The sequence below is a fragment of the Drosophila takahashii genome, chromosome 2R, assembly GCF_030179915.1.
Source record: "Drosophila takahashii strain IR98-3 E-12201 chromosome 2R, DtakHiC1v2, whole genome shotgun sequence".
In the NCBI taxonomy this organism is placed as follows: Eukaryota; Metazoa; Arthropoda; class Insecta; order Diptera; family Drosophilidae; genus Drosophila; species Drosophila takahashii.
This window is the reverse complement of record NC_091679.1, coordinates 27,636,967-27,646,912: the sequence shown is the minus strand read 5'-3', so window position 1 is coordinate 27,646,912 and position 9,946 is coordinate 27,636,967. Positions and strand designations below refer to the sequence as shown.

Genomic DNA, 9,946 nt, shown 5'->3' with positions numbered 1-9,946 from the left:
CCTAAAAAAAACATTTTAAGAAGATTGCCAATAACATTATCTCATAATTTTCCATACCATGCCATTTAATATTTAAAGTACTTTCAGTAATTAAACACAATCACACTTTACAAGAAATACAATTTGAACACCTAAAAAAACATTTTAAGAAGATTGCCACTAACATTATCTCATAATTTACCATACCATGCCATTTAATATTTAAAGTACTTTCAGTAATTATACACAAAAAATCATTGGACAAATTTCCCAAAACAAATTCCAATTTATAAATAAATAATAATTACACAGGTCGACAAAATCAAGACTTTTTTTTGGCCCAAGAATAAACGCTACAAAACCTGAAAGAATTATAGCTGTAGATTACTACCTCATCCTTGGAAACTTTCCAACACGTCGAATCCTTGGTCAAAGTTCCAAATTTTCGATTTTTAGGCACTTGTTGCGGCTTAATAGTAAAAAAACCTTTCGTAGCCCAGAGCCACAAAAAAAATACTATAGATGAAAAAAAGTTACAAAAAGTACTTTAGTAAAATCCATTGTAGCTAATGAAGTAGAGGACGCCCAACTTTGTGATTGGACAATCTTGAAATTAAAGGTTCAAAGTACCTTTTCCGCTAAATTTTGGCTCTGGGCTACGAAGGGTTTTCCTGCTATTAAGCCGCAAAAAGTGCCTAAAAATCGAAAATTTGGAACTTTGACCACGGATTTCTCAAAGCTTCGACGTGATGGAAAGTTTCCAAGTATGAGGTACACTCAAAATAAAATTAACCCTAAAGTCAAGGAAATCGCCCTACTTTTGTCTTCAAGACAAGCTAGCCCTAAATTTTAGGGTCACATTTTTCTATATTTTTGATTTTTTTTGACGTCATATTTCTAAATTTTAGGGTAATTTTACTAAATTTAAGGGCAAAAATTTCTAAAAAGTAGGAAATTTTCCTAAAAAATAGAAATTAAAAACAAAACAAAAAAACATGTTCAATCATGATTTTTTTTGTATATACGTTTATATTATGTACTCCTCCCTATGTACATATGCAGGCGTTGTGTGTCTTGTATATTGTGAATGTTATAGGTTATGTATTTATTATTATGTATTTGCACTTGGATTTCTTATGTAACCAAAGCCAAATGTGGTTGTAAATGTGGACTACGGGACTGCGGGGGAATGGGGGAATGTATAAATTATGATTAGTTAATATTTTATCTTCATGAAAAAAACTTACAATTTTTACTTGTCCGTCGTGAGAATCGAACCCGGGTCTCCCGCGCGAGGAGCGAACGGCCTACATACTGGGCCATTGTAGCACATAAATTTGTTGTGGCAAACCGAGCATTGTATGTAAAGGGTGAAGCGGACAACACATTTGAATACTAATTGCATAATTTTGACCATTCGCGTTTTACCTTTTTACATACGTATATACATATGTATATATTTATGCTAACGCAATTTATATTATGTGTAGTATATAGTAAATAGCTGAATATAAACCTAATTATTTTAGTTTACCGCTTGCCATCAATAAAAAAAGGAATAAAAAAAAGTAAAAAAATAAATAAAAAGAAAAATAAAATAACATTAAAAAAAAAAATTAAAAAAAAAAGGTAACAAAAATTTGCTCTGGGACTCGAACCCGCGTCGATTCGATTGCTAACCAAGTGCTTTAACCGTCTGCGCCACGGGTACAGCCGGCCGGCAGTTGACAAGTTCTGGCATTGAACATTTTGGTGTGCCAGAGCATGTGAAAACAAATATTTCTATTTTTTAGAAAAAATTTCTACTTTTTAGAAAATGTTTCTATTATTTAGGGTTGGTTTCATTTTAGGGTTAGGGCACTAATTTTTAGAAAAGGTGTTGCCAAAATATTTTATTATTTTCGTTTGCCTTTCTATTTTTCAGAAAATAATTTCTAAAGTTTAGGACATTTTTTTTAGATTTTAGGGTGATTTTAGTTCATGGTAACCATTTTCTACATTTAAGAAAAACTTCCTAGATTTGAGAAAAACTTTCTTGACTTAAGAAAAATTTCCTTAGATTTAGAAATAACTTTCTTGTATTTAGAAAAAAGAAATTTTTAGGGCGATTTTCTAAAATGTAGGGTTAAATTTATTTTGAGTGTAGTTCTCTACAGCTAAAATCCTTTCAGGTTTGGTAGCTTTTATTCTTGGGCTTTTTTTTTGTCGACCAGTGTTATTTTTATTTAAAATACTATTTGTTATTATTTAAATTATTGTTTATTACTTAAACTAATAATTTAGACTAGCGGAAAGACTTTAATTTTGTTTTCTTTTGCTTAATTATGTTTTAGTTTCAATGGTAAATTTATTTTTTTTGGTAAAGTTGTTTAAATGAAATTTAAACAAGAAGGGAAGTTACCTTCGGCCAGCCGAAGCTTATATACCCTTGTAGATTAAAGAATGCTTACTCGGTGCAGTTCCAGGGATTCCAGATTCAGCGTTTCTATTTATTTAAATTTAGTTTTTAAGTAGTCAAGAATCAAAACGCCTACTTCCTACAAAGTTACAATGAATTTTCTTATATTTGTTTGAATATTCCTATGGGAGCCTTAAGATATAGTGGTCCGATCCGGCTCGCTCCGACATATGTACTACCTGCAATAGAAAGAAGACTTTCGGGAAAGTTTCATCGCGATAGCTTTAAAACTGAGAGACTAGTTCGCATAGAAACGGACAGACGGACAGACGGACATGGCTAGATGGACTCGTCTATTGGTGCTGATCAAGAATATATATACTTTATGTGGTCGGAAACGTCTCCTTCACTGCGTTGCAAACTTCTGACTGAAATTATAATACCCTCTACAAGGGTATAAAAATTCGAACAAACCGCCCAAATACAAATAGTTTCGGTGAATCCCCTTGCTAAGAACACGTTGTGAGTAATGCGTTAGTACATTCGCATAATGCATGGTCACACTAGTACTATCGCATAAAAGAGTTACAGCTGTGCCATCTCTAAAACGCTGGCGTTTCTCTCACCGAAATGGTTTTTTTAGGCAATGCAAACAAATTACAGACAAACACGTAACCAGTGGCTGTCAATTGAAGCGACAACCGGCAGCTAGGCAGCAAGTAAACACGGCAATCGAGCCGGCTAACAAATCAATCGGACTTCCAGGCTAATCCAGTTGTGACGTGTGACACATTCGCGATTCGATTTGCATTTGCCAACGCAGATTCGTTTGGATCCGATACGGATTTAAATTTCCCGAGAACTGGAGAAATCTGCCAGGCTGGCGATCGCTGGACTGTGACGTGCGACCCGCGACTAAACCCAAACACACACACACCCACATAGCGTAGATGCCGACGATTCCAGGTGGGCCCGTGCCCGATGCTGGACACGCTTGTTGGACACGGCTGCTCGACACGGGAGCTCTGCTGTAGAAGGGCCAGCCGCGGGCTTCCAATCCCACCGAATCCATTGAATCCGATAAGCCAGCCACCCACCAATTCCCCCACAAGAAGATGCGATCGCGCAAGGTGCTGCTCATAGTTGGCTTCCTGGTTACGTGGACCTATGCCACCTACTATCTCCTGTTGCGCCACACGGGCGTCCACACCAGTCGCAATCTGGCGCACCAATCCTACAGGCTCAACTCGCAGGCACGCGAAGCGAGTCAGCAGAGCCATCATCTAGCCAAGAATGTCTTCGAGTTTGTCAAAATCAAGTACCTGGAGAACCAGCAGGAAGCCTCCACTCCCCAGATTAGCATCGTGGCTGCCGAGATATCAGCAGTGCTGCCGGCGGAGCAGCTGGCGGTGGCCAAGACGGCCACGGCGCGCATTCCAACGAAAACATATCTGGCCAACGGCGAGCCCGTCTTCCCCGTGCTGGTCTTCGCCTGCAATCGGGTGTCGGTGAAGAAGTGCATCGACAATCTGGTCCAGTACAGGCCCAGCGTGGAGCAGTTCCCCATTATTGTGTCGCAGGTATGTCTCTAATTATATTCATTTAATCAAATGGAAGCTAATTGTTTTGGTATCTCCCACAGGACTGCGGCGACGAGCCCACCAAGGAGGTGATCCTCTCGTACGGCCAGCAGGTCACCCTCATCGAGCAGCCCGATCTGAGCGACATCACCGTGCTGCCCAAGGAGAAGAAGTTCAAGGGCTACTACAAGATAGCCCGCCATTATGGCTGGGCTCTGAACACCACCTTCGGCGTGGGCTTCGAGTTCGTCATCATTGTCGAGGACGATCTGAATGTGGCGCCCGACTTCTTTGAGTACTTCCTGGGCACGCACAAGCTGCTCAAGCAGGATTCCAGCCTGTGGTGCGTTTCGGCGTGGAATGACAACGGCAAGGCCGCCGTCGTGGATGCGGCGCAGCCGGAGCTGCTCTACCGCACCGACTTCTTCCCCGGTCTCGGCTGGATGCTCACCAAAGATCTGTGGGGCGAGCTGTCGGTCAAATGGCCCAAATCGTGAGTGGGCCAATTATGTCTGTCGTTTGCCATTCGATCGCTAATTGTCCGTTAACTGTTCTAGCTTCTGGGATGATTGGATACGTCACCCGGCCCAGCGCAAAGATCGCGTGTGCATTAGGCCCGAAATATCGCGGACTCGCACGTTTGGAAAAATAGGCGTATCCAAGTAAGAGATAGCGAGCACAAAGTGGAACAAAATGCTAGGCATTATCTAATGTTCTGTTCTATTTTTTCAACAGCGGTCTGTTCTTTGATAAGTATCTGAAGCACATTAAACTCAGTGAGGACTTTGTGCAGTTCACAAAAATCAATATGAGCTACCTGCTGAAGGTTAGTAAACAAGTGCATTATGACTTGACCACAATAATTACTATTTCCCTTTCAGGACAATTACGATAACACCTTTCTGCGGCGCGTTTACACGTATCCCATTGTTACGTACGATGAACTGCGTCGAAACCTCATCAGGTAAGTTATTATTTCTTCTGATTTTAGTGACTTGGAATATTTTGAGATTACATATTTAAATCAAATTATTTCCTTTCAGAATTGAAGGCCCAGTTCGCATCCAATACACTACTAGGGAGCAATACAAGCGGACAACCAAGATGTTGGGGCTGATGGATGACTTCAAGGTGGATAATTGAAACGCTTTGCTTGCAATCATTGCTAATACAAAACCCTTCTCAATAATTACAGAGCGGTGTTCCTCGGACTGCTTACCATGGCATCGTCTCCTTCTACTACAATAAAAGGCGCGTGCACTTGGCACCGAATGCCAACTGGAAGGGCTACGAGCTCTCTTGGAGCTAACGACGCTAAGGCCCGAACATCGCCAACTCCACCTCCACTAACACACAGCTAGCTCGTGTGCTTGTAATACCAAAAAATAGCCCTATGAATTTTTATTTTTATTTGACCAATTAGCTAAGTTGTAACTATGGAATCTCCTCGAACAGCAGTTGCTGTTTAATGCCATCGCGAAGGCAGGGGAGTTGGGAGGAAATGTAACCATCAACTCCCCGACTTTCAAGCCTACTGTTGGCGTAACAAAATCAAATCAAATGAGTCTCCAATATGTATAGTAGTTAACCGAACTGTGTGTGTTGCATGAGCCAAAAGTGTTCCATTCTAGCACGCCACACAAGCAACGCAATGAATTGTAAATATGTCAGTGTCGTTCGCTTTTGTTACAGCTCTCTATCGCTCATTTTCAATTTAGCATGTTAAATGGCAAATATGTATAGCAATGGTTAAGTTATAGTATTCAGCTTGTAACTTTTAGCATTTAAGTTGATCCAACTCGAGTTCTAACGGCAACGGACGTGTAATATTTGTGATTTGTGATTTTTGATTAATTAATTTACATTTATTAATTGTTGAGAGCCAGTCAGTAAACAATACCCGACCCACAATGTAACATAGAATAGCAAACTAGCGCTAGAACTAGAACTAGACCAGTGCTGAGCCGCCAGGGGTGAGCCAATAATCCCGGGCAGGTCTGAAAGTGTGCCACTCTCAGCTAGTTGTAATGGAATCTACACAGAGAAGACATGTACTCTACCCCCTATGACTACCCTTTGTATGAGCATATTTTTGTGTGTGAGAAAGACGGTACGGAACATAAATTCTAAAGATAAAACGCTGTGTTTTCACTCCGTAGCCGGTGGCTCCTCATCCTCGTCCAGCTGCTCGCAGTCGATGTCGCTGCACTCGGACTCTGATTGCGTGGGTCTTCGGCTCCTTTGGGCTTGATTTAATCCCTCATGGCCGTAGGACGTGGCTGCTCCAGTGGCTGGAGTGCTTCGTTGCTGTAGGAAGTTGGCGTTTGCATCTCCGAAAACTCGTTCCAGTTCGGCCAATCCATTGGAGGAGGAGCCGCCTTCCGTTTCCGGCGGCAGTGTGGCGTACTTCATCTGCAGATAAGCCTCGTTTGGAGGAAGGGATGCCGCGTAATCCACATAGCTTCCGGCATACGACTTGCAGCGAGGGATGTAGCTGGTGGAGGGCACACCTCCCGCCGTTGGCTTGGCCACTCCAAAGGGCAGGGCAAAGTTCAGGGGCTGTCCCCGTGCCAGGATCGCATTGCGGGCACTCTCCATCACACTGGGCCCCGGCAATGGTGGCATCCCGCCACTCGTCGGATACGGACGCATTGGTGATCCGGTGGCCGCCGCCGACGCCATGGGGGCGGCAGATCCGTTACCATTCAGCATGATGGACTGAATGGGCGTGGGACCCGTTGGCGTTTGGCTAAAGAGCCACAGCCGATCTCCGACCACCATGGGTCTGGCCAATCCCCCGATTCCCAGCTGAGCGTAATAATGCGAGGCCAGCGTCTCCACGTCCGAGGTGTACTTGCGCTTCCACTTGGTCCGCCGGTTTTGGAACCAGATCTTTATCTAAATTGGATGGATATATACTTTTTAGAGACTTTTTAGACAAGAGAGAAGTTAATTAATGAAGTATTCATTATGTTTAGAATTTAAAGTGTAATTGTTTATTTAAATTCATCGCAAGGTTTATTAACTAAACTGTATCTTTGACTGAGTGATGTAAGCATTATCTAATCATCTTATTTCTATGCTGCCGCGAAGATTAAATTAAAAACTAAAAGAATTTTTTTCCAAAGAGGTAGGAAAATTTATGTTTTAAACCTTACTTTTAGTATAACATGCGAATAGACAAACGACTTTTAGCCTGACTAATATATTTTAAACTTACCTAATAAGTGATCGGAACAATTTGAAAAACCATTTTTTATTTGTCTATACTCCAGAAAAATACTTTCAATAAGAACCAAGTTTACTTTTTTAAATATCCACCACATGCGCGGATCTACGGAAGGGGGGATATGGGGTATATATCCCCCCATTCCTGTAAAAAATGCATGGAAATTGGGTATCCAAAAATCCTTAAATTCTTATTCTATATATCCAAGTTTGTTATTGATTTGAATTCATTTTAAAACAATAATTTATACTAAGTCAATTTCCCTTTTAAATTAATATTAACTAGACGAACTAATGAAAGGTTGTTAGTTAGTTTTCCGGGATTTAAAAACCCCATTTCTAACCTGCGTTTCTGTGAGTTGCAGCTGCTTGGCCAGTGCTGTTCGCTTGGCCACCGATAGATACTTTCCCCTCTCGAACTCGGTTTCCAGGGCTTTGATTTGGGCTGCCGAAAAGGCGGTTCTCGGACGCTTCTTGCGGTCATCGCCGAGGCCTGCAACGGAATAAAATGGGGAATTGAAAGCATTAAGAGTGGGAATCTAAATTAGACATTTATTGCTACCGACAGCGGCCATTCCCGAAAGCGGTGCCAACTATTTTCGCCTAATTGTAATTTGTCGATCCGTTGGCAAGGTTGTATCTGCATCATCCCAGCCCCCTAAAAACCCCTTGAGTTTGCATGTGAAAATCAAAGAGTTGCATTTCACTTAGCCAAGGCGTCTAATTGGCCATTTTGCCATACATTCTCTTGCCTGACCGAAAACAAATTGTCATATAAATTCCTTCTTTACGGGTGGAAGCTTTCCTTTGAGATTGCGACCGTTCTTTGTTTGCTTTTGACATTTGCATCATTAGTCGACTGCGTTGGGGTGCGAAAAATGAAGGTGAATGGATGGCTTATTCCCCGTCACCCAAAAAGCTAATTTCTGATCATTTGTTTCTTGATCGCACAGATGACAGATGAGATCATTCAGCCGTAAGCACTCGTTCGTTCAGGTGGGAGACGCAATGTATTGGGCCCAATAATGAATGGTTGCGCTATGCATCTTATGGGTCATTCTATCTTATTAAAAACGGAACGGTCTTTAAAAAATATCTTTTCGTCTTTATATTCACACAATTTATGCTCGGTACCTAATCATCAATCAACTACAAGATTTCGGTTTAAAAATATTTTCAATATATTTTGTTAAGCTTTTGTCGTGTTATTTTAAGGAATATCATAAATTCCTTTTAATAAAACAAATATTTGTAAGAAAATCTTAAAAACGTGTATTTAAAATTTTTAAAAAATAAGCTGAAAAACTATTTAAGGAAAACCCAAATGTTTTTTTGAAAATTATCCTAATTGGTATTACTATTAACATTTCAAGCATAATGAATCACGAAATGTTTTTGCTTTCAAAGTTCCAAGATGGCTGAATCTCCTATTATATCAGTGCTGATCAAGATTAGACTAGAAGAAATACAATAAAAAACCATAAAAACATAATGATATTAGTAAATGGTAAGTATTTATCCGACTCGAGATCTACAATTCTTAGGTCTGTTATATGTATTCTTTGTCAGGATCGTAAAAAGGGTGTGTATGTCAAGGAGCTTAGTTAAATTAATAATATATTAAAACAGGACAAAGTATTTTTCCGTTTTGAAAAGCTAAGCTAAGCTATTCCCGTGGATTTGTCTGCAGCGTTAATAAACTTCTAGCTCAATAAAAAATTAGTAACTACAGGATACCTAAAGTATAAATGTAAAATTCAATTCAGAAAAATGTTATTTCTTTTAGGTTAGCATAGAATGATATTAAGCATTTGAAGCCATTTTTACATCATTACTCCACATAATATGCTGGCAAATCAATCATACGCACCGTTTCCATCGTCTGAAGCCAGATCGATATCACTTTTGCCGTCGTCTAAGTTATCCTCCAAACAACTCGATGTGGCTGGACTGGAAACACGCGAAACACTACCACATAGGCCACTGCGAGCACTCTCATCCTGCTCGGATTCCTGAAAGGAATTGGAGCTACGCATTTCCGGCTTGGCCAGAATTTGTTCGATGGAGAAACTGTGTGGGTAACGCCGCACTGCCGATTGCGAATTCATATTTCCACCGATATAGTGCGAAATTTAAATTCTTGAAAACCCGTATCGCTATTTCGTCCCGCAGACAACAGAGCGCGTCAAGATCTTACGGAAAACTAATTTGGATATTCGGAGCATCCTGCTCACTGGCCGATTTTTTCAAGATGATCGCCTGGCGGGGCGGAGCCTAAGTCGTATATCTCCCTTCCACTCACTTTATACGGCCGGTCTGCAGGACAGAAAGGAACGGGAACATATTCCGATTTTCACAGACACACAAATATGTTTATTTTTAAAACATGTGTGCAATTGTGGCGAAGGGGGCGTGTCTCTCGCTCGTCTTCGCCTAGAATATTTTCGAATTCGTTTTTGTCAACTTGCCGGTGATTAAAAGTCATAATTTTTGGCTAATTGTCTACAAGTAGCGCTATTTAATATTTCGATGGCTTGCTAAATATTTTTAATATGTTTGCCAACATATTTCATTCTTTTGATTAATGAGCAGCCGACCAATTTTAGGCGACTGGATTTGGTTTCAGTGCATTGGTGTGTGGGCACGTGTCCTCATTTGGAATAATTTATATTTGAACAAATAAAGCAGTTTTTAAAGAATTTATGGAAATGTTTTATAATTTGTTTCTTTTAAATTCATGATTAAGTAATAAAATTAAAAA

At 40.4% G+C, this 9,946-nt stretch overlaps 2 protein-coding genes across 2 annotated transcripts; one reads left to right on the top strand and one right to left on the bottom strand.

Annotated features, from left to right (window-relative positions):
* The first annotated feature begins 2,962 nt into the window (after positions 1 to 2,962).
* On the top strand, positions 2,963 to 6,095 carry Mgat1 (alpha-1,3-mannosyl-glycoprotein 2-beta-N-acetylglucosaminyltransferase). Its single transcript, XM_017147881.3, has 7 exons — positions 2,963 to 3,957; positions 4,020 to 4,450; positions 4,515 to 4,619; positions 4,693 to 4,783; positions 4,839 to 4,921; positions 5,001 to 5,088; positions 5,153 to 6,095. The coding sequence occupies exons 1-7, from the start codon at positions 3,493 to 3,495 to the stop codon at positions 5,264 to 5,266; spliced, it is 1,377 nt and encodes a 458-aa protein (XP_017003370.2). The 5' UTR covers positions 2,963 to 3,492; the 3' UTR covers positions 5,267 to 6,095.
* Positions 6,096 to 6,105: 10 nt separating this feature from the next.
* On the bottom strand, positions 6,106 to 9,369 carry lms (lateral muscles scarcer). Its single transcript, XM_017147882.3, has 3 exons — positions 9,056 to 9,369; positions 7,530 to 7,678; positions 6,106 to 6,855 (listed from the first exon to the last, which is right to left on the bottom strand). The coding sequence occupies exons 1-3, from the start codon at positions 9,291 to 9,293 to the stop codon at positions 6,106 to 6,108; spliced, it is 1,137 nt and encodes a 378-aa protein (XP_017003371.2). The 5' UTR covers positions 9,294 to 9,369.
* Positions 9,370 to 9,946: the final 577 nt, after the last annotated feature.